The following is a 24,754-nucleotide window of genomic DNA, read 5'->3' as shown; positions in this document are numbered from 1 at the left end:
ATCTTATTATATAGATATAGGATTTGATTTTGTATTTAAATATCGTGTTTATTGGATTGTCTCAAACAGGCGCATGTGACAAACATGTCATTGCTTAAAGGTGTTTCTCTCTATTTGCATCTGCATTTAGCCAGTCCTAGGTGTAGCCTGAAGGGTGGAGGGAGCTGGCATCTTACTTTGGTGGCTTTCTCTCCCTTTATTTACATGTTTTCTGTTTATGGGTTGTTACTTCCCTGAGGCATTGTGCTGGACTGGTGCATGAAGAAGGAAAAATAAATGAGTAATTACTTACGACTTTTTTTTTTTTCCCAAGCTCCCACAAAACATTTGTTGAACATAACCAAATTAGTTTGTCCCAATTGGCTATATAGAATGCTCTAATGTCATGTCAGATGCCTGGATGTGAGAAAATTACACTTAATTACCTATAAAAGAAAAGGAGTACTTGTGGCACCTTAGAGACTAACAAATATATTTGAGTATAAGCTTTCGTGAGCTACAGCTCACTTCATTGGATGTAGTGCATCCAATGAAGTGAGCTGTAGCTCACGAAAGCTTATGCTCAAATAAATTTTTTAGTCTCTAAGGTGCCACAAGTACTCCTTTTCTTTTTGCGAATACAGACTAACATGGCTGCTACTCTGAAATCTTAATTACCTATGTGGCTTTTTAAAAAAATCAGTCCCTCCCTCACCATCATCATCCCCTCATAAACAGACACTTCCATTTTTCTTAAGGCAGTCCACTTATAGCATCCTTGAGTGGGAAGCAGGCTGCTAAAATTGTGAGCAGGAGTATAAACATTGGCTCCAGTCTTCCAATGATCAGTAGGCTGAGTTTCTATGCACCAGAAAGCAGGTGCATAGCCCCAGAAAGCATAATTCATTCCTATCCACAGAGCAAATGAACTGCTCCAGCTGGAGCTACTAAAATACAGAAGCTCTTCATTTGGTTGTCATTCACTCCTGAAGCACACTGATGCAATTAGATTTGAACTTCAATAATCTACTGTCATTAAAGAGACATTAAAATAAATTTCCTATCCCCCTACCCAGCCCCTCCCTTATACCCACCAAAATCCTGCTGTTTTTATTTTCCACATGTGAGCTACCTGTGATAAACATCATATTTTGAGAACATTGAGTACATATGGTAAAATTTTCAAAAGCGCTAAGTAACTTAGGCTCCTAAGTCCTATGACTTTGTCTGTTAAATGATGGAAGTGTTTTTGAAAATTTTGCTCATATTAACTATTCACTGCACAAGTAGTGGTACACACAAACACACATGTGTGACAATCACAGCGTGCGTGTGTGTGTGTATCTATATATTATTAGGGAGCAGAAGTCTGGAGTAAGGACCTTGAAAATAGCTCTGTATGAGAACAGGGGTCCCCCATACAGAGCTGCATGCAGGACTGGGCCTCAATTATTATAACTCAGTAGATCATGTATTCCATTTTGTAAAATTTAATCGTTCTTGGTTTTACCAGTTCACTGTGTACCAGCTGTTTTGTTTTTTCCTTACCTTTATTTTGTCTACACTGCATTTTAGTCACTGTGCTAATGCACTGGTATTAACCATGATTTGCACTCTTGCAACTTGCTCCAGCTAACTTACTCCAGCTGACTGTTCTATTGACACACAACATCTAAAGGATTTGCACTTGTGTAGCTGCGGTGGTGGCTCAAAACCCAGTATAGACCCTTTGACTAGAGTAGTCATTTTAAAAGTGAGGTGTTTCAGTAGGGTAGACTGCTGAATTTTGTAGAGGCCGGGTCCTTTGTGTTTGTGCTTACATTTTATCTAAAACTGAAATTTAAAGGATAGTAGGAGGCATTATTTTGAAGATGGTATTTACAATTTTAACAGAGTTGCCTGAGGTTGGGAGGTTGATTACATTGAAATATGAGACATGGATTGCAATATGAATTAAAAGAATATAATGCTTTATATGCAGTGTGGTAGTAGTTGTATTGGTCCCAGGATATTAGAAAAAGAGCTCTGTAAGCTCAAAAACTTGTCTCTTTCACCAACAGAAGTTGGTCCAATCAAAAATATTATCTCATCCACCTTGTCTCTCTCCTATGCTTTATATTAGGGCTGTCAATTAATCACAGTTAAGTCACGCGATTAACTCAAAAATTAATCACAATTAAAACAATTAATCGCACTTATAACAATAGAATACCAATTACAATTTATTAAATATTTTTGGGTGTTTTTCAACATTTTCAATATTGATTTCAATTACAACAGAATATAAAGTGCACAGTGCTCACTTTATATTATTATTTTTATTACAAATATATATATTTTTAAAATTATAAAAGAAATAGTATTTTTCAGTTCACCTCATATAAGTACTGAAGTGCAATCTCTTAATTGTGAAAGTGTAACTTATAAATACAGATTTTTTTTGTTACAAAACTGCACTCAAAAACAAAACTGTGTAAAACTTTAGAGCCTACAAGTCCACTCAGTCCTACATCTTATTCTGCCAATCACTAAAACAAACAAGTTTGTTTACATTGATGGGAGATACTGCTGCCTGCTTCTTATTTACAAGTCACCTAAAAGTAAGAACAGGCATCATTCGCATGGCACTTTTGTAGTTGGCGTTGCAAGGTATTTACATGCAACATATGCTAAATATTCGTATGCCTCTTCATGCTTTGGCCACCATTCCAGAGGACATGCTTCCATGCTGATTATGCTCGTTAAAAAAATAATGCATCAATTAAATTTATGACTGTACTCCTTAGGGGGAGAATTGTATGTTGCCTGCTCTGTTTTACCCTCATTTTGCATATATTTCATGTTATAGCAGTCTCGGATGATGACCCAGCATGTGTTCATTTTAAGAACACTTTCACAGCAGATTTGACAAATGCAAAAAAGATACCAATGTCAGATTTCTAAAAATAGATACAGCACTCAACCCAACGTTTAAGAATCTGAAGTGCCGTCCAAAACCTGAGAGGCACGAGGTGTGAGGCACACTTTCAGAAGTCTTAAAAGAGCAGCACTCTGATGCGGAAACTACAGAACCCAGACCACCAAAAACGAAAATCAACCTTTTGCTGGTGGCATCTGTCTCAGATGATGAAAATGAACATGTGTCAGTTCTGTGCACTGCTTTGGATCGTTATCAAGCAGAACCCATCATCAGCATGGAAGCATGTCCTCTGGAATGGTGGTGGAAGCATGAACATTCATATGAATCTTTAGCGCATCTGGCACGTAAATGTCTTGCAACCCTGGCCACAACAATGCTATGTGAACACCTGTTCTTACTTTCAGGTGACATTGTAAACAAGAAGCAGGCAGCATTATCTCCTGAAAATTGTAACCAATCTTGTTTGTCTGAGTGATTCGCTGACTGAGAAGTAGGACTGAGTGGACTTGTAGGCTCCAAAGTTTTACATTGTTTGTTTTATTTTTGAATGCAGTTTTTTTTTTACATAATTCTACATTTGTAAGTTCAACTTTCATGATAAAGAGATTGGATCACAGTACTTGTATGAGGTGAATTGAAAAATACAATGTTTTTGTTTTTTACAGAGCAAATATTTGTAATAAAAAATAAATATAAAGTGAGCACTGTACACTTTGTATTCTGTGTTTTAATTTAAATTAATATATTTGAAAATATAGTAAACATCCAAAAATATTTAAAATAAATGGTATTCTATTGTTTAACGATTAATTGTGCTGTTAAACAATAGAATATCATTTGTTTTAAATATTTCTGGATAACGGCGCAATTAATCCCAATTAATTTTTTTAATCGCACGATTAATCGCGATTAATTTTTTTAATCATCTGATGGCCCTACTTTATATTAATCCTGGAAATCTTTGTGTGGCATGAACTGTACAGTAAGGCCCTGATCCAGCAAAGTACTTAAGCACTTTGAGCATTTGAATACTCCATCAAAGTCAATAGGGTTTAAATATGTGCTTAAAGTTGCACATGTGCTTAAGTGCTTTCTTGGATTGGGGCCCATATGAATGTTTGTTTTAAAGCATGGAATATGCCATACTACATATTTTCCCTACTTTGTATAATCCTCAGGAGGGTGCCATCATAGGGTCTTACCTCCAACTGGGTGGCTGAGTGAACAAACAGCTGCTTTCAAAGTCAGCATCAATGGTTTAGCTCAAGGTGTGTGCTTTGAGAATAGTGCAGCTGGCGTTGTTATCCTAGGACACCAATCATATCTGTTTCCATCACTACATATTTGAGTCTTTGGCACAGGGAGAAAGATTCATAACTCTGTTATTTAAATCCTGCTCATAATCTATAGCACATGTTGATTCTTGTTATGGTATCTTCACTTGCTTTCTTAAACAATCCACTTGTTTAACAATGAACATTTTGTAACTGTTATAGTTAAAAGTAACACCTAAAATTATTGTAATTGAAAGAATTTAGCAAAACAGTTTTTCTCAGTTTCACTTTGTGTATTTGAGAATGCTTTCTATACAGTCACTTTCAGTGTTCCCCCTGAATACAGTCATAGATTCCAAGGCTAGAAGAGACCATTGAATTATCTAGTCTGACCTCCTGAAAGGCAAACTAGCAGAATCTGCTGTGCCACAGTGCTGTGTATAAGGAGCTAATTAAAACAATCCTTCAATTAGGCCTTGTCTCTATGTGAGATTAGCCCTGATTCAGCCATTGGTGGTCAGCAACCCATGTAGCTCAGCTTGTTTGAGGAGGGGTAAATTAAGCTAGTCAAATCTTGGCTTTACTTGTCTAAACCTGAGGATTTGCATCAGTGCACCTACACCTTCTGCAGGCCACCAGTGACTAAATCCCAAGTAGATAACAGGTCTTGGCAATGCTGAAAAGACCATTGTAATTATCAACAGGGGAGTAAAAAAACCTTATTAAAATGTTTCTGTTGCTAAAAGTGGCTATATTTCAGTGCTCAAGTGATCCAAGTATGTAATTTATTAGTTTTAAGCTCCAGTCCCAATCAACTTGTTCCATACTATTGGACTAACCCCCAGGGAGTCAGTAGGTCTCTGTGTGGTTCCAGGAGCTTTCCTGTGTGGAACAAATTCCCATTCGCAATAAGTTTATAAGGCACTTCAGACCTTTTTTGGATGGAAGGCACTAAATAAATGGAAGATAGTTTTACTATGAACACAATACTGTATGTGCTCCCCAGATAGCATAATCTAAATGTAAAAATAAGTAGTTCAATTGTTAAATCCCAGAAGACACACCAAAGGATGATCCATTCTCAAGCCCCAATCCTATAAATACTTAAGCCTGGTCTACACACAGTTTTGTAGCAATCTGACTAGGTTTAGTTAGAAGTGTGATTTTTTTTTTTTTTTTTGTAAACTGTTATACTGGTACAACCCATAATGTTTATGCAGTTATACATGTATAAAGGTGCCTTGGTATATTGATATATCTTATTCCCCTTCCCATATAAACATCTTGATACCTGTATACATAAAGCAGTACAACTTTTGTGTGTAGAGTAGGCATTAAGCATGTGAGTAATACCACTTCAGTGGAACTACTCATTTAAGCACCTGCTTAAATGCATGCAGAATCAGGACCCAAGTCAGGGCAGTTGTTATAGTTTAGCTTGGGTGGAAGTTGATTTATTTTCAAGGGCACACCTTGATCTGTGTTTCAGTTAAGGTTGCCAGGCATCCAGTTTTCAACCAGACTCCTGGTTGAAAAGGACCCTGGTGGCTCTGGTTGGCACCGCTGACTGGGTCATTAAAAGTCTGGTTGGCAGCTCAGTGGAAGCCCAGGATGAAGGCAAACTCCCTACCTGCCCTGGCTCCACGCAGCTCCCTACCTGCCCTGGAAGCAGCTGCCAGGTCCCTGCGGCTCCTAGGCGCATGGACGGCCAGGAAAGCTCCGTGCACGGTCCCTGCCCGAGTGCCAGCTCCGCAGCTCCCATTGGCCAGAAACCATGATCAATGGGAGCTGCAGGGATGATGTCTGTGGGCGCAAAGGCAGCGCACGGAGCCTCCCTGGCTGCCTATGCACCAGGGGGCTGCAGGGACCTGGCGGCTGCTTCCCCGAACTCCCTCCTGCCCATCCCAACCTCCTGCCCCAGCCCTGAGCCCCCTCCCGCACCCAAACTCCCTCCTGGAGCCTGCACCCCGTCCTTACCCCATCCCCTTCCCCAGTCCTGAGCCCCCCTGCACCCCAAACTCCTCATCCTTGGCCCCACCCCAGAGCCCACACCCTGAGCTGGAGCCCTCACCCCCCTCCCACATGCCAACCCCTGCCCAGAGCCCCCCCCCACACACCCAAATTCCCTCCCGGAGCCTTCACTCCGCTAGATTAAAATTAACATGGGTATGCCTACCCCTGCTACAATCACACCTTTACTTTGCAGTGTAGACATACTGCTTCTGCTGGCATTTTGGAAGTAATGCCCCCTACAAGAAATGATCTTGAGAATTTGGACATGCCAGTGTTGTATTCTGTATTACAGACTGAATAGGTAGTGAAGTCTACAGTTACAGTTGCCCAACACTTTCCATTATAGGATGATGTTTTCATTTGCTTGTAACTTTGCCAAATTTCAGCAGTTTGGGCTGAAATTTTCCATGTGAGGTATTTGTTTCAGACAGATTTTTAAAAAATTTCTGGTTCATCGCTTCAGTCATTTCTTATAATGAAATGAAGGGGGGAATATAGTTATGTTTAAAAATTGTTAAACCTGTTTGTTGAGAGCTCTAATGCTTTCGTGCTTTGGAGCAGGGACTTGAAATTTTGCAGGAGAGATTGATTATTCTGGCGTCAGGGATGTGCCTTTTGTTGTCCCCATGAAACTGCCAACATTTGGCCAAATTATGGTTTGCTGAAAAATCTCGGTTCACACATGTTCAGTAGATTTTTTGTTAGAATTTGACAGCTACGTTCTCCAGTGATTCCATCTGCACTGACCATGCTTCATCTCTTCGCTGCTCCTTTGTGCTGACCAGACTCTCGCATATGCTATCTCTACAGAGCAACTGAGCGTGATCCGTCCCTCGGCTGTCGGAGCTGCTGTGTCACCAGGCATAGGAACTGAGAGCGGGGAGACTCTTTCCAGTGCTCTTAGTGCTCCCCTGGTGGTAGCCAGGCAGCATGGAGGAGAAGAAGGAAGTTGCCTAAAGAAATGCAGAGGCATGTGGGGGAAAGGAGAAGAGATGCAGGGCAGGGGAACAGCAACAGGAATTCAGAGGGAGGATAGGAACGGGTGTGGGGGGAGGGGGTATTAAGAACAGGAGACAGAAGATGGGGGGGGGACGACGACAGAGCAGAAACAGAGTGGGTGGGAAGAAGGGAAGGCGCGAGGATAAGAGAAGAGTGTGGGAGGGCAGGAGCCACAGAGTGGGGAGGATAGGAATGGAGTCAGGAGCCAGGCAGGGATGGGGGAGGGGAGGGAAGATGATCAGGAGCCAGTGGGGTAGCAGCTGTTGGTGGGGGGAAGGGTGCTAGGAGCAGAAGGGTCTGTAACCATTAGAGAACACTCCTCTATACAACCTGGAATTGAACCCAGAATTCTGGAGTCTCTACATTCCTGATGATCTAGCAAATAGCTGTGAAACCCACTGCCAAAGTGTGTGTGTCTATCTCAGGGGCAGGCAAACTTTTTGGCCTGAGGGCCGAATTGGGTTTCTGAAATTGTATGGAGGGCCAGTTAGAGGAGGCTGTGGCTCCCCAAGCAGCCAGGCATGGCCGGCCCCCGCCCCCCATCTGACTCCCCTGCTTCTCACCCCCTGACAGCCCCCCCGGGAACCCCTGCCCCATTCACCCCCACTCCCTGCGCTCTCAGTCCCCTGACTGCCCCCGGACCCTCCACCCCTAACTGCCCCCTTCCGCCCTATCCAACCTGCCCCACTTCCTGACTGCCCCCCCGGGACCCCTGCCCCATCCAACCACCCCTTCTCCCTGACGTCCCCAGACCCCTCGCCCCTAACTACCCCTAACTGCCCCCCACCACCCCATTCAACCCCTCTTCCTTCCTGACTGCCTCCCTGGGACCTCACCCCCATTCAACCCCCTTACCCCGCCCCTGTTCCCACGCCCCTGACCACTCCCTGAAATCCTCTGCCCTCTATCCAACTCCGCCCCTGCTCCCTTACCGCGCTGCCTGGAGCACTGGTGGCTGACAGCACGGCTGCACCAGGACAGGTGGCCGTGCCGCGCAACACAGAGCACTGGGTCAGGTCGGGCTCTGAAGCCCCGCCGCCCAGAGCACTGCGCCGTGTGGCGGCATGGCTGCGGGGGAGGAGAGAACAGCAGGGGAGAGGCCAGGGGCTAGCCTCCTGGGCTAGGAGTTTAGGGGCCGGGCAGGGCAGTCCCACAGGCCGGATGTGGCCTGCGGGGCGTAGTTTGCCCACCTCTGGTCTATCTCCATCTAGTGTTAGGTCCACATAGAAGATAGCCTTCTACTGCTAGCAGATACTCCATGAACTCAAGTGGTAGAGATCAGTATTGTGTATCTAAAGATCCCAACCCTGCTGGTAACCTATTTGGGGAATCAGTATGGATCCGCAGGATTAAATTTCTGTTTTTCAGTTTTTTTAAATTTAGGAAATTACAGTTAAAAAGATGTTAAAAGAGTATTAAGGGTGTGAAGTCAAGCAACAAACAAGGTGGGGGTTTACAGACAAGTGTCCTTCATTACAGAACTCTGACTTATTCTGGAAGCACAGCCTGTCCTGTATATTGAATGAAGGAGGGGTCCTATGGAAAAATGTAATTGTGTAATTAAAGACTGTATCATAATCCATATGCACAAGGGGGGCAAATTAAGGTTGCCTGGGCAATCTAACTTTTGAGTGTTTGATTTTGCAATCTTAATTTTCTTTTAATGTTGTTTAATGTCATTCATATAGTGTCCACTTGAATTTGCCTACAACATAAGGTGTTTTGTGAGGATTCATTGTTTAGTACTTGTAAAATAGCTTTGTGATTCTAAGATGAAAATGGTTTTATAATTTCAAAGTTATTCTTATTTATGAATAGTTGGACATCAGTGCCTCGTCTTCAGTCGGCAACAGACATATTTTTTAACTCATGGACCATAGGCGCTACATACATTTCATAATGTTTTTGTAAGCTTTCCCTTTCTTGTCTTTCATGATTTGCAAATTTCTTTTTGTTTTATTGTTTTGGCAATTCCAATAGCGCTTACCTGTGGTTTGCCAGAATTGGTATTTCCTGAGTAAATGATGAGTACTCTATATGGTACCTGCAAGCAACAGCAGAGAAAACCATATAAGTATAGTGTACAAATGAAACATGTTAAATAGCTTATTGATTTCAGTTCGCATAACACTAATCTAGAAATACTGAGGAATGATGTTGAAAAGACTTAAGCAAAGTATTGTACATAATTTTTGAAGGTGACTTGAAAATGAAAAAATTGAGCCTTGCCCTTTTTCTCCCTCATGATGTACACATTGCTAAAGAGGAGTACAAAAGAATAGTGCAGGCATGTACTAACAAAATCAGAAAGTCTAAAGCACAAAATGAGTTAGATCTAGCAAGGGACATAAAAGGCAATCAGAAGAGGTTCTTTAAATACATTAGGAGTAAGAGAAAGATGAAGGAAAGTGTATGCTCTCTACTGAGTGGGGTAGGAAAGCTGATGGCATCAAGAAAGCTGATGTATTTAAGCCTATTTTGCTTCAGTATTCTCTGAAAGGTTAATGGTGTCCAGATACTCAACACGAGTAATATTAACAACAAAGCAGAAGGAATGCAAGCCAAAATAGGAAAAGAACAGGCTAAAGAATATTTAGATAAGTTAGATTTATTCAGATTGTCAGGGCTAGGTAAAATTCATCCTTGAGTATTTAAGGAATTAGCAGAAGCAATCTTGAACCATTAGCAATTATCTTTGAGAACTCCTGGAGGACAGGTAAGATCCCAGAAGACTAGAGAAGAAAAACATCGTACCTATCTTTATAAAGGGGGATCACACAGGATCTGGGGTATTATAGACCAGCCAGCCTAACATTGATACCTAGAAAAATACTGAAACAAATTATTAAACGATCAGTTTGTAAGCACCCAAAGGATATAGGGTTATAAAGAGTAGCCAGCATGGATTTTGCAAGGACAGATCATGCCAAACCAACCTATTTTCCTTCTTTGACTGGATTACTGGCCTAGTGGATGTGGAGAAACAGAAGATGTGATATATCTTGATTTTAGTAAGGCTTTTGACACAGTCCCACATGACATTCTCATAAGCAAACTAAGCAAATGTGGTGTAAATGAATTGACTATAAGGTGAGCGCGCAAGTGGTTGAAAGACCATACCTGGAATAATTATCAGTAGTTCGCTGTCAAAAGTGGGGTCCCACAGAGATCAGTCCTGAGTCTGGTATTGTTCAATATTTGCCTTAATGAGTTGGCTAATGGAGTGGAGAGTGTGTTTGTAAATGTTGTAGATGACACTAAGTTGGGAGGGGTTGCAAGCATTTTGGAGGACAGGATTAGAATTCAAAATAACTTTGACAAATTGGAGAATTGGTCTGAAATCAACAAGATGAAATTTAATAAATACAATACAGAATACTTCACTTGTGAAAAATCAAATGCACAACTACAAAATTGGGAATAACTGGCTCGGTGGTGGTATTGCTGAAAAGGATCTGGGGGTTATGAATATGACTCAGCAATGTGATGCAGCTGCGAAAAAGGCTAATATCATTATGGAGTATATAAACAAGAGTGTTGTATGTGGTAAATGTCCTGCTTTGCTCAGCATTTAACAGGCTTCACCTGGAGTACTGTGTCCAATTTTGGGCATCACACTTTAGGAAAGATGTGGACAAATTGGAGAGGGTCCAGAGGAAAGCAACAAAAATGATGAATGGTGTAGAAAATCTGACCTTTGGTGAAAGGTTAAAAAAACTGAGCGTGTTTAGTCTTGAGAAGGAAGACTGAGAGGGGTAACAGTTTTCAAATATGTTAAGGGCTGTTACAAAGAGGATGTGATCAATTGTTCTCCAGGTCCATTGAAGGTCTGACAATAAGTAATAGGCTTAATATGCCCCACAGAAGATTTAGGTTGATAGTGGGGAAAACTTTCTAACTATACAGGTAGTTAAGCTCTGGAAATAGGTTTCCAAGGGAGGTTGTGGAATCCCATTATTGAAGGGTTTTAAAAACAGGTTGAGCAAACACCTGTCAGGGATGGTCTAGTTTAGGTGGGCCTGCCACAGCACAGGAGGCTGGAATTGCTGACTTCTTTAGGACTGGAAGAGAGCTCCATTTCTATGATTCTGTGATTCTGTGTATAAAGGGAAGCCTGAAAGGTGGGTTTATTTGGTTCTTTTACACACACTGCTGTTTTTGGTTTTTAACCTTAGGAAAATTAGGAGTGTCAAGTTTTTATTTTTTGAGGAGTTCTCATTGATGGTCATCATGAGCTCTTTTAGCATTAAATTAAACAAACAAATTGTTGAATTTCTGTTGTTCAGAAAACATACTCTTTTTTGAGGGTAGGGGAATCCACAATTCAGCTTTCTTTATATATCATAAAGAACAAAAAAGGCACATACCGAGTTTTAAAAATGACCTGTAAAGGGAAAAAAGATCATTTTTTACTCATTTTTAAAAAGAGTCCCTTGAAACGTTGGGGGGTGGAGGGTGGATTTCCATACTGAAATGGTTTTACTTTCTCATAAAGCACATTGTTATGTTATATGGTTGGTCAGGAATGCTAGGCTTCTAGTATTCTCTATAACGGTACGTAAGCTAACTTTTTTACAGGAACTCAAAGAATCTTTGCTCGTTTGGAGTCCATGAGAAAGTCCTTTAGTCCTCCATACACTAACAAAATCACACTGGGTGAATTTTACATTTGAGAGAGAGAGAGTCAGTGGGTGAGATTTTCAAAAGTGATAGTAACTTTTGATACCTCATTTTTACCTATCTACTTACTGACTTGTAAAGATAGTGCATTGAATCTTCTGTGAAAGGGTTCAGATTAGGTGTTCAAGGTATATTGGGTTAGTGAATAATATTCCTTATAAGCAAAACAGAAAAGGTCTAAAGCAGGGGTCGCCAAGTCTTCATTTATTCACTGTAATTTAAGTTTTCGCGTGCCAGTAATATATTTTAACGTTTTTAGAAGGTCTCTTTCTATAAGTCTGTAATATATAACTAAACTATTGTTGTATGTAAAGTAAATAAGGTTTTTAAAATGTTTAAGAAACTTCATTTAAAATTAAATTAAAATGCAGAACCCCCCGGATCGGTGGCCAAGACCCGGGCAGCATGAGTGCCACTGAAAATCAGCTTGTGTGCTGCCTTCGGCACACATGCCATAGGTTACCTACCCCTGGTCTAAAGTATGTACAGGTCTCCAAAAATTGTGTATCTCATACTTTAAACTACACTCTCATATAATTAATAATATGACTCTTCACATAAAGTTACGACTCCTGTATAGCTATTGTTAATGTGCATGTTTTGTTTATTGCTAAAGGTAAAAAAATTACTTTTTGAAAAGTTGCCTATGTAGATGCTGAAGAAGTAACCAAATATTGTGTTCCTCTGATTCATAATTCAGTATTTGAATTTGTGCATAAATTACAGCAATTTAAGATATCAGAAAAATCTGTACAAAACATAATTCAAGGGTTATCAAATAGTATTTTCCTCTGTGACAGGTTTCAGAGTAGCAGCCGTGTTAGTCTGTATTCGCAAAAAGAAAAGGAGTACTTGTGGCACCTTAGTCTCTAAGGTGCCACAAGTACTCCTTTTCTTTTTATTTTCCTCTAGTTTCACTATTACATATGTTACCACTTACTCAAAGTTCATTGGGTTAAAATCTAAAACTTCATTGTTAATACAGTGTAGTATAAAAAGCAATAGAATAAACTGGAAAGTGTTTTTATCTTCTAGTATGTTGTTTTAATCCTTTGTGTTTGAAACTTTTCTACAGAGCACACCTGTGACACCAGTACCAACAGTGCAAGTACAGGGCCAGCAGATCAATTTGCAGCCTTCTTCATACCCAACACCAAGTCAACATGGCGAGCAAGTGAAAAAACCTGGACAGAACTTCATGTGTCTGTGGCAATCTTGTAAAAAGTAAATAGCTCTTTTATTTAACAACAATTTACTAACATATTGCAGAAGCTCTTATTTGGAATGTGATCCCTGAAATTATTATCTGTTCTCTTTCCTGAAGTGTCTCTACACTGTATCAGTTGTCTGATGAGAAAAAAAGTATTAAAATTTCAAAAGAAGTTGGAGTTGAGGTGGAGGGAGTGCAGATTTGCAACTTCTCAATACCATATTTCAAAGCAGCTAATGTATACATTGTGAATTGCTTTTTATCTAAAGTTACTTCAGTGAAGACTAAAATATTTGTATGTAATTATGTAAGTCACAATAACTATATTCCCTAATTTTGAAGTTCTGCATTACAAATATAGGAACAGTTACTCTTTTCTTGTTATTCAGACAGCTTTGAAACATTAAATGTGTTCCTTTCTCATATTTCCAGGTTTGCAAGGGATGTGCACCTTTTATGTCCTAGCCAAATTCCTGTTTTAATTGAGTGCTATGGGGATTCAGAAGCAATTAAATGAGACAGATATCTGATTCAAGTTGCTTACACTCTAAAATAGACAACACAGCCAGGAATTGTTTTAAAAAAAATAAAACGAGTGAGAAGAAGGGCATGCTTGGATGAGCATTACATAAGTGTTAGAGCATAAGCAAATTGCTACACATGCTTCTTGACCGTTCTTTTTAAAATATATCAGATTTAGGGTCAATGTCTGGAGTATATATGGGGTGAAGGCTGGTGATTGAAAGATAATAGCAAAATGTAATGGTGACTTGGAAGGAAAGAAGAGAGGTTGCATAACATGGGTTTGAAGGAACTGGCAGTGTCAAGCAAAGATGTGAGAGCACACTTAGGAGGAGACAAAGGGAGCATCAAGGGAGCAGAACTGATTTGTCAGAATGTTGGGTACAATCAGGGCAGTAGCGTGCAACTAGGGATGAGACATTAGCATGTGGAATTGGGATGACTTTGAAGGTGAAGATGAGGCATGTGAATTTGATATGGAGGAATACTGAAAGCTAGTTACTGTCTATCTACCAAAAATTTCTGTGGTGACTTCAGTTTGATATTAGCAAGACAAGGTGGGTGAGATAATATCTTTTATTGGATCAACTTCTGTTGGCAGAAGAGACAAGCTTTTGAACTTACACAGAGCTCTTCTTTGATGTGGTATTCTTAATTTTCTTCTCTAAGATGTCATAAAAATCCATTGAAATGAATGGAAAGACATCAAATGGGTTTTGGATCCATTCTCTGAATAGTACTTTGTTCTTATGTGCAGTTAAATAACTGCCATGTTTCCACCTCAGAGATGACTGTGTTTCATTGATAGGTGATACAATTCCTGTACTTAAAAGCTTGTGAAGGCCTTTGAGATCCGTTAGAATGACAGGTACTATATAAATGTAAGATAATATTATGGACCATTATATAAAGATGAATTCAGACTATCTTAGAAATGTCTTCTCTTTTTTTTTTTTCTAACAATAAATATATCTATGGAGCCATGCTCCTCTGCTGATATGATCTTGAATGAATGGCATCCAGGATCCTTATTAATTACTTGATTACCAAAGACTTTATTTTTTTAAAAAGCTCTGCTATTCAGTCTGGGTTGCATATACTATGAGTACAGTATGCTTTGATGAGTAATTCTTTGTTCCTTTTTTTACAATGGAGTTTGCAGGAGCCATACATCTACGAATTTGTTTCTCAAATACCTTCTTCATTCTGGTAGCTTTTCACTGTTAAAATTGACCTGTAGTGTCTACTTTATTTAAATATATGCTTTGCTACATTTTCTGAAAAATGGTCTGTCTATATATTTAGCATTAAGTTATCTGTGATTTATTTATTTTATTGCATAGATCTTTCTCGGTGTCTTTGGTTTTTAGTATGAGTTTTTGGGTGTGTTCCTGCAGTTTCAAAAGGTCCTCTGAAGTGCATTTGGAAGATGTAACTGATACTACTACTTTGATTGGCTCTACATCTTTACACTTATGGGTGCTGTGTCATCTTGTGGTGTCTTAGGGTAGAACCTTGCTCCCAGCAGTGTCTGTTAGAGCATTCTCATACCCCCAACCCCTCCTCTTGGCATCTCCCAAAGTCCTGAGACAAAGATATATAAGGGACTGAGCACCCTTTACCACCTCAGGTCCTTCCAACCACTTGCATGTAAGGAAGTGAACCACTTCGGTATCTTCGGATCCAGAGTCTTTTATCCTTGATGTTCGTTTGTTGGGGTTAGTTAATTAGCTTAGTGTGGTTAGTTTGTTTGTTTTTTTGTAAGTCAGGGTTATAACGGAACTGAAGAAGAAGTTAGGTTTTAAATGATGTGCATCATACCCAGATGTCTTCCCGGTGTCAAATGACCATGTGCCTCAGGTGCCTGGGAGAAGGCAACTCTCCTTCTGCATGTTCCATCTATTGGACCTTTATACCCAGGGCCTGCAATGGTAGTCAGACTTCTCTACAGGTCCTGCCACTTAAGGAGGCCATTGAGGCCAGACTCTCTGGATCAGGATGCTCTTGGGATCCAGGGTCCAAGAGACCTTCAATTCCTTCCTTTCATTACCTAAGCGCCCCAGTCCTCTTATTTTGGAGCTATTCAAATGCACCAAAGTTACCACAGCCACCTTCATATCAGTCCTCATAAGAGAAGGCATTTTAAGTTGTAGTCTAAATCCAAACAGCCTGCCATCTCTGCGTTATCCCTCTCACAAAACACCAGACTGCAGATTTGATGGGATGTTCAAGAGTCAACAACCATTCAGTCAGGACCTTTCTACCGTTTTGTTTGGAGACAGGCTAGCTCATTTTTATCGGCACTTGGAGATGAATTAATTGGACCAGTGGGTTCTAGAAATGATAGAAAAGGGCTATCACATACAATTTGAGAAACTACCCCCTAACAATTACACCCACCTCTCCCTTTTCAGGGACCATTCTCTCAAGGATATTCTTCTTTTGGAAATAAATAATTGCTGCTGACAGGCAGTCAAAAAGGTGCCAGAACATCTCAGAGGTTAGGGGGTTTATTCACAGTATTTTCTGGTACAGAAGAAAGATGGTTGGAGGGGTTCGTGTAGTCTTGAATTTAAGGAACCAAGTACGTTTGGAAATTTTGGTTCCATATGTTAACCTCTGCCTCCATAATCCCTTCCCTTTCCTTTTAGATTTGTTCACGACTCTCGATTTAAAGTATGCATATTTTCACATTTCAGAAAGTCTCATTCATAGCAAAAACCTTGAATGTGTGGTGACAAAATGCCATTTCCAATACAAAGTGCTGCCATTTGCCCATTCAGCAGCACCCTGAGTATTTACAAAATGCCTCTCTCTGGTAGCGGCTCATCTGAGACAGCAAGATATTTTTGCTTACATTTATTTGAATGATTAGCTATAGAAGGCCACTACGTACAAGGACCTGTTAAGCAATATTGCCATTACAGCCAATCTATTGTTGGACCTGGGTCTTCTCATCAATACCTCCAAAATCAAATCTATGCCAGACTCAGAAAATTCTGTTTATAGGTTCTATACTCATTCAAGGGAGGGCCTTTGGACCAGAGGACTGGTTTCTGAGGTTGAGGTAGTGTATTTGCGATGCTCAGGAGTATCCATCGAGAAAAATAATCTTTTTTTCTGGGTCTCATGGTGACAACTACATGTGTGACTCCTTTTGTCCATCTGAGAATGAGGCCTCTACAGCACTGGATGTGTCACATTTATGTTCAAGTCAGGAAAGATTTCACTTGTACGTGATTATACCTCCAAACATCTTACTTTCCTTGGAGTGGTGATTAATTAATATGAATGCCTTCAGAGACATTCTGATATCTGAATCATCTGGCTGTTCGAGGACATTGTCTCGTCAGGAGAAGATTCTGCAAATCAATGTGTTGGAGTTGAGAGCCATTCGTCTAGCCCTCAGATCATTCCTTTTTTGTGTGCAGGGAACAGTGGTGCAATTAGTAATGGGCAGTACTTCTGCAATGTGTTATGTCAACAAGCAGAGGAGTGCTCACTCTTCTCCTTTTCGTGCAGAAGCAATAAGGTTATAGGATTGTTGCATCCTCCACAGTGTGTTTCCAGTGGCCCTGCATTTGGCAAGAGAGAGCAGTGTGACTGCAGACCATCTCAGCAGACACTGCCTCAGATGTATGGGTGGTCTCTGAAGAAGCAGTTGGTTTGTGACATATTTGCTAGATGGGGTCAAACAGATGTGGACCTGTTTGCAACAAGGTTCAACAAGAAGTGTCACCTTTTCTGCTCCAGAGTTGGCAGGAATAGCCAATCTCTGTCAGATGTTTTGCTTTTTCCCTGTTCCATTGATCCAGCATGTGGTAAGGAAAATACATCAGGATAGGAAAAAGAAAAGGAGTACCCGTGGCACCTTAGAGACTAACAAATTTATTAGAGCATAAGCTTTCGTGAGCTACAGCTCACTTCATCGGATGCATCGTAATGCTGTAGCTTACGAAAGCTTATGCTCTAATAAATTTGTTAGTCTCTAAGGTGCCACGGGTACTCCTTTTCTTTTTGCGAATACAGACTAACACGGCTGCTACTCTGAAACCTGTCATCAGGATAGGAAGAGGATGATTCTCATCATCTCAGCTTTGCTGCGCCAGCAATAGTATATCAATCTCCTCCAACTGTTCAGTGGAGTCTTCATGCTCTTCCTCTGTCACCAGATCTGTGTCTCAGTAGGAAGGGAAGATTCTTCATCTGGACCTACAGTCCCCCATCTGACGGCATGGGTGATTGGACTTTGACTCTATCTGATCTTCAGTAGTCTTGTTTCTTGGCTGTTCGCAATATGCTGATTAATACTAGGAAGCAGTGAACCAGACAATGTTACAAGTCAAAGTGGCCCAGATTTGTGACTTGAATGACTGTCAAGGGAAGTTCTCCTGTTTCAACATCCATACTTTGTGTTCTGTAATATTTGATGTTTTTAAAGTCTGAAGAGTTATGTAATTCATCATTAAGGATTCATTTGGAAGCCATTTCTGCCTTTCATACTTGATGGTAGATCACTGTTTGTACATAATATTATTAAGATGTTTATGAAGGGCTTATCTAATATGTATCCTCCTTTGAGAGAGCCTGTCCCTTCTTGACATTTCAATTTGGTTCTAGCCATGCTGATGAAACCACCCTTTGAACCTTTTGCTGAGTGTTCTTCACATTATTTTATCTATTAAAATGTCTTTAATTGTTGCTATAACATCTGCCAGAAAGATGAGTGAACAAAATGGTCTTATGGCTGATTCTCCATTTACTTTTCCATAAAGATAAGGTTGTTTGTTGGCTTGATCCCAGGTTTTTGCCAAAGATGGTTTCTGATTTTCATGTCAATCAGTCCATCAATTTGCTTCCCCTCCCTGACCACATTTTAATAAGGGTGAATTGGCTTTGCCTACTTTAGGTGCAAGGAGGGCCCTGGCTTATTATTTAGACATAACTAAAAGTTTTCATAAATCATTCTGATTGTTTTTGTTTTGTTTCTTGTGCTGAAAATCACATGGGATATGGCCTTGCTTTTCAGACCATTTCTAGATGGATTAAGCAATGTATTGTTGAATGTTATTCCTTGGCAGAGATTCTAATATGTGGGACAATATGATCACATACCATTAGAGCCATGGCAACTTCTTTTGCTTTTCTTAAACAAGTCCCTTCTGTGGAGATTAGCTGAGCTGCTATCTGGAGTTCTGTTCATAAGCATTATGCTTTAGACTTGACCTCTAGGAGAGATGCTAGATTTGGTAGAGAGGAGTTGCAGCCTTTATTCAGTTAGAACTCTGTCCCTGCCTCCAAGTTATTTTCAGCACTGCTTATCAGTTTAGTCCATAAGTGGGAATATGCAGAGTCACTCGAAGAAGAAACAAAGGTTATTTAGGGCATAGCTATACTGGAAACTTCAAAGCGCTCCTGCGACAGCCGCTTTGAAGTGTGAGTGTGGTCGCGCATGAGCGCTGGGAGAGAGTTCTCATCACCACATGTGATGATCAGGTAGACCCTGAGCACGTGAGCAAGATCCAACCAGCCAAGCATCTGAGAGAGAGAATATTCTGTGCCACCTTAGTGCTCTGGTCCACCCCACCTATGTCCCATCTCCAGTGGCCATCCCTGATGCTCCTGGTAATCCACCTCCACGAGTGTGGCTCCAAGTGCTCGGAGCCTGTTTACACTAGCGCTTTAAAGTGCTCTGACTTGCTGCGCTCAGGAGGGTGATTTTTCACACCCCTGAGCCAGCAAGTTAGAACGCTTTAAAATGTAAGTATAGCCAAGCCCTTACTTGTAACCAAGTTCTTTGAGATGGCTCTGCATAGTCACACTTCCTACCTACCTTCCCCTCTTTTGTCAGAGTGCTAATCATTTACTGTTCTCTGGCATTGCAATGGGACTAACTGAAGTGATAGAGGATGCTCTGCTCCTTGTATAGCCTCGCTCCTGGGACATCTTGAGATGCTATGGGGAGGGGCTGAGGGCCTGAGAGTGCTCTAATGGAAACTGCTAGGAGTAGGTTCTACTGTGAGGCACCACAAGGCAGCACAGTACCAAGAAGTGTGACTGTGCAGAGCCATCTCAAAGAACTCCAGTTACTTACTTTAATTGGAGTTCTTTGAGATGGTTCTGCATAGTCACACTTCTGGGAACTGAGCCGCCTCTAGCCCCACCACGCCACCCTGCCTCAGTCTGGTAGGTGGAGAATGGGGGGACATGGAGGACACCGCAAGCCTCACTTTAACTGTAAAAGAGTCGTTTATGGCTCATGAGCCACAGTTTGGCCATCCCGCACTAGAATTTTGCATCATTAGCTATCTTGAGTTAGCTGTTTTATTGTAAAAATACATCTCTTTTAGCAGTGAAGGCACAGCCACATTCTCTGTGCCCCCTCCACACACTGAAGTTAAATGATTTCTGGAAAACAAGCAGCATGTGTAATGCAGTGAAGAGAATCAGAGTCATAGAGTTTAAGGATAGAAGGGAACAGTAGATCATCTAGTCTGACCTCCTGCGTATCCCAGGACACTAGCACCTGCACACTTAACTCAACGGTCAAAATGAAATCAAAGTATTACATCCCGTAGGAGATTAGACTATTATGTGCCACAGGCAGAGAATAGAATAGACCACCAGTTCTTGGGGCCCCTGCAATGGCAAGGAAATGATTAAATTAAATATACCATAATCCTGGCAGATGACCTTCACCGATGTGCTGCATAGGAAGGCAAAAAAAACCCCCCAAGGTCACTGCCACTCTCACCTGGGGTAAAATTCCTTCCTGATCCCACATGTGGTGATCAGTTAGACCCTGAGTACGTGAGCAAGATCCAACCAGCCAAGCATCTGAGAGAGAGAATATTCTGTGCCACCTTAGTGCTCTGGTCCACCCCACTTATGTCCCATCTCTAGTTGTGGCCATCCCTGATGCTTCAGTGGAAGGAGATTTTTTTAAAAAAATCCTTCCAGAATACACTAGTGTGGGGTGGAGGGATCCTTTCCTTACCCCTGTTGGTGGCCAGCTGAAGCATGAGCTTCATAAGATGTAAACTAGAATTGGGCCTCATTGCTGCTGAACCTTGCCCCCTATTATTACAAGCAACCCCCTCCTACAATTGTACTCATAAATTTGTCTAGTTCTCTCTTGTAACTAATTAAATAGTTTTCTGCCACAACTCCTATTGAGAGGCTGTTCCAGAATCTCACTCCTCTGATGATTATAAACCTCCTAATTTCCAGCCTGAATTTGTTCATGGCCAGTTTATATACCTGTTCTTGTGCCAACATCGTCCTTGAGCATAAACAGCTCTTCACCCTCCCGTAATGTGTTTATTGAGAGCAATCATATCCCCTCTCAGCCTTCTTTTTTTTTTTAGACTAAAAAAGTCAAGCCCTTGCAGTCTCCTCTTATAAGATAACCCACTCTTCCCCAGATCATTCTAGTAGCTCTTCTCTGCACCAGTTCCAATTTAAATTTATCTTTCTTGACTGTGGGTGACCTGAATTATACATGATATTCCAAATGAGATCTTAGCAGTGCCTTCCTTGTACAACAGCTTTAATACGTCCCTATCTTATACCTCACCTAATGCATCCTAGGATTGCATTTGCCTTTTTCAATCAGACCAGTAGAGTCCACTAGCATTTTTATCTTTTGAGTTTAGATTCTTGGAGAATATCTTCATGGAAAGGAAAATTACTTCCCTATGAATATAGTTGCCTTTTCTAGCCTTTTATAGTTGTATCTATGGTTACACAGGGACCCTTCCTTTCTGCCTTTTTGGAAGTTGATTCATCCTGCTACTAAGGTTAAGGATTAGGTTGAAAAAGAACCTACATTCACATGAGCAAATGTTATGCACAAAAGCTTAAATAGCATCTTGAGACAAGTCTTTGTTAATTAAGCAGTGGATCTACTCTTCGTTCCCATGCAACAAAAATCGTAACTCCAGTACGTGTATCTGTAAATTTATACTAAGTTTGAGAATTCTTTGGAAGATGACTGTTCTTTACCTGATGTACCCATAATGACCTATTTTGTAAATAAGCATTTAGATGGTAGTTTAAAGGTGCATCTATCAAATACACTATATAGCAGCAGTTATAATCTATTTTAAAATATGTTATAAAATCATTATGAAATGTTACTTTGTCTTTGGTAGCCACTTTACTGAGTTAACTCAGCATTTTAATTCTTTTTTAAAAAACTATGAAAAATGTTATCATCTTGCCAACTTTTATTTCTTTTAAACCTAATATATTTGGGGTAAAAGGGACATTCAAACCATTAAATGCTGACATTACTTTGAAATACTTAATATAACTTTGAGAGAAATTTTGTTTCTTACAGATTCATGCTGTCTCAGCCTTAAACGCAATTTTACAAAGAATCATAAGAATCTTTATACAAACTAGACTGGTGTTCCATCCAGTCCAGTATCTTGTTTCTGGCAGTGGCCAGTACCAAATGCTTCAAAGAAAGGGACAAGAGACTCTAGGGGACAATTATGTCATAACCTGCCAATAATAGTTAGCAGTTTTCTTATGCACTGAAGCATGAGGATTTATAGCTCTTCTAATTTTTTAATCCTGTCTAATCAGACTGTGGCTATACTCATTATCTTTATCCCAATCCTGCAAATACATATATGCTCATCTTTAAACACATGAGCAGTCTCATTAATTTGAATAGGATCAGTCACATGCATAAAGTTAAGCATGTGGACAGGTGTATGCAAGATTGACACCTTAGTGATTATTCCAAGTTTTTGGCCTCAATGATATCTTGTGGCAGTGAGTTCCACAGGTCAGCTTTGCACGGTGAAAAATTATTTCCTTTTTCAGTTTTAAAGTTGTTGTCTTTCAGTTTGTGTTCCCTTGTTCTTGTTTTACAATAGAGGCTAAATAAGAGCACATGATCTACCTTCTCTGCACCATCATTTTATGTACCTTTATTATATTCCTTCTTATTAATTTTCTTCCTAAACTAAAGAGTTCCCATCTTTTTCAGCTCTCTTCATACAGAAGTCTTTCCATGCCTTTAATCATTTTCACCACTCCGTTTCCACTATGTATTTTTGGAGATAGGTGAAGAGAACTAAGAACTACATTACAGCTGAGGGAATATATATGGAATTTTAATCTTTTTATAGGGTGATATTCTTCTTCAAGTAGTGTCCCTATGGGTGCTCCACTCTAGGTGTGTCTGCATCCCTGCATTGCTGAGCAGAGAACTTTGGTAGCAGTGTCCATTCAACCCGCACATATGCCGCTCCTCGCGTGCCATGATGCTAGCCACTGTGCATGGACAGACCCTCCTCGGTTCCTTCTCAACCGCCCTTGGCTAGAGACAGAATTATAGCTGTCCATTCGTGGATCATTAACTCTTTTAGAATTGCTAATTTTTAGTCTCCCTTGTAGCCTCTTTTCTTTTTTTACTTTGTAAACATTTTATTTTGGCCATTGCCCCCCCCCCCCCCCCAAAAAAAGGAAAAGTAAAGGACTTTGTCTTTTGCCAACCTCCTGAGAAGGGAGACCCCCTGGACAGAAGATGCTCGGCTTCCCAGCTTCAAAAAGTGCCTCAGTTAAAAGGAATCTATCCCAGTGACTGGTGGACACTTGCAGTGCGTTCACACCCTGGGAGAGAAAAAGGTTCCTCGGAAGTGTAGTTTGTGTCAGCAGCTGAAACCCAGATCCAGGAAAGACAGAGAACTGAGACTCAAACTTCAAATCATGGAGTAAGCCCTTCAACTTCCCACGTCTCAATGGGAGCCCTCACCGCAACCCTCTACTTCAAAGGAGGAGAGCCCAGAGAGATGCCCATGAGCCACTCACATAAGGCCTCTAAGAAAAGGTCTGTGAGTCCCTATAGCGAGCCCGATTGAGCTGAAAATGATCTCCGGCTTGTTCAGTATCATCGGTACTAATGGCACCGAAGCCATCTACATCTAGTACCCAGCGCACGCACTGTACCGGACTGACTGAGCAAGTCTTGTTGCCTGTGGACCCAGTGGGCACGGACAAGGAAGTACTGGTATCGTTGAGGTGCAAAAAATGTAAGATCCACCCCAGGGAAGGCTCTGTTGGTACAGACATCGACATCAGTACTGCCTGCGGTACGCCGGGCACCAACAGGCCTTGCTGTAAGGTCCACATCTCCAACACCATTGGTACAGGCATCCAGGCATCTCAGCACTGACAACCACCACCAGTACTGATGCCTTCCGCACCACCAGATTTACGGTGTGCAATGGATCTTTTGGTGTCTGACGCCCCTGGCACTGGGTTTATCCAGAGCCCTTGACTTGCCAACGACTTTCCCTTTCATCGTCGGGGTCAGAAAGTGAGCAAAAGGTCGTGGTTTCCTGCCACTATTCTCACCTGCCCAGTTTCACTATTGACATCAGGCATATTGTCCTCCTGATCCACAACCTCCCTGGTTTGGTCAGCCATGATATCAACCACCGGGTTCCTTCCCATCACAATGGCCATACTCGGATCTTTGGCAGGCTCAAAGACAACAGGCCCCCCCTTCCCTCTAGTGTGACCTACCAGCTACCAAGGAGGCACCCTCCTTCAGTTGCTACCTTGAGGGCTTCTGAACCCGCATAGCAGGCAAGGGAGGAACTGGAGGCTGAAGTTGAGGAGGAAGTTACTCCTCAAGCCCACTTCTCATCATCATCACCAGATGAGACCATGATGCCCCCTCCGCCATCTGTGGCAGCTGACTGTAAACTGTTGCAGGACCTGGCACAGAGGGTGGCAGAAGTTTTACAAATACTCCACTACAAGAGGTGACTGAGTCACACCACAGGCTGGTGGACATTTTACATTCTTGCATCTTGTCCAGAGTGGCCCTCCCTATAAATGAAGCATTCCAGAGTCAAAGTCATATAACAGACCCCTGTGTTGGTCCCACAAACATGCAAGCGGGCTGACAAAAAATATTACGTGCCAGTGAGGGAAGCGGAGTTCCTCTTCTCACACACATCTCCTAATTTGATCATTGTAGACATAGTCGATTCCAAGAGCCACCTACACCAGTTTAAATCCATCCCTTATGACTGGGACTGGAAGTGCTTGGACCTTTTTTGGCAGGAAAGCATAAAACTTGGCCACCCTCCAGTTCCACATTGCAGACTTTCAAGCCTTAATGGCAAAATATGA

The 24,754-nt window shown here is 41.2% G+C and overlaps 1 protein-coding gene and 2 long non-coding RNA genes across 6 annotated transcripts in view; 1 reads left to right on the top strand and 2 right to left on the bottom strand.

Moving 5' to 3' along the window:
* The window catches only part of ARID2 (AT-rich interaction domain 2), a 191,671-nt gene that overhangs the window by 133,004 nt on the left and 33,913 nt on the right, over window positions 1-24,754 (top strand). For all 4 annotated transcript variants that reach the window (XM_043494343.1, XM_043494338.1, XM_038405654.2 and 1 more), the window contains one exon: window positions 12,941-13,089. In XM_043494343.1, coding sequence (XP_043350278.1) covers window positions 12,941-13,089 — 149 coding nt within the window. The remainder of the gene's footprint in view (window positions 1-12,940; window positions 13,090-24,754) is intronic.
* Window positions 309-951, bottom strand: LOC122456184. Its single transcript, XR_006274894.1, has 2 exons — window positions 658-951; window positions 309-425 (listed from the first exon to the last, which is right to left on the bottom strand). It is a non-coding gene; the product is annotated as an uncharacterized LOC122456184 (long non-coding RNA).
* LOC122456183 lies at window positions 6,991-19,413 on the bottom strand. The gene is made up of 4 exons (XR_006274893.1): window positions 19,273-19,413; window positions 14,224-14,232; window positions 11,330-11,334; window positions 6,991-7,001 (listed from the first exon to the last, which is right to left on the bottom strand). It is a non-coding gene; the product is annotated as an uncharacterized LOC122456183 (long non-coding RNA).

The sequence above is a fragment of the Dermochelys coriacea genome, chromosome 1 (assembly GCF_009764565.3).
Source record: "Dermochelys coriacea isolate rDerCor1 chromosome 1, rDerCor1.pri.v4, whole genome shotgun sequence".
In the NCBI taxonomy this organism is placed as follows: domain Eukaryota; kingdom Metazoa; phylum Chordata; order Testudines; family Dermochelyidae; genus Dermochelys; species Dermochelys coriacea.
The sequence above is the reverse complement of the archived record's forward strand: the minus strand, read 5'-3'. Positions and strand labels throughout refer to the sequence as shown.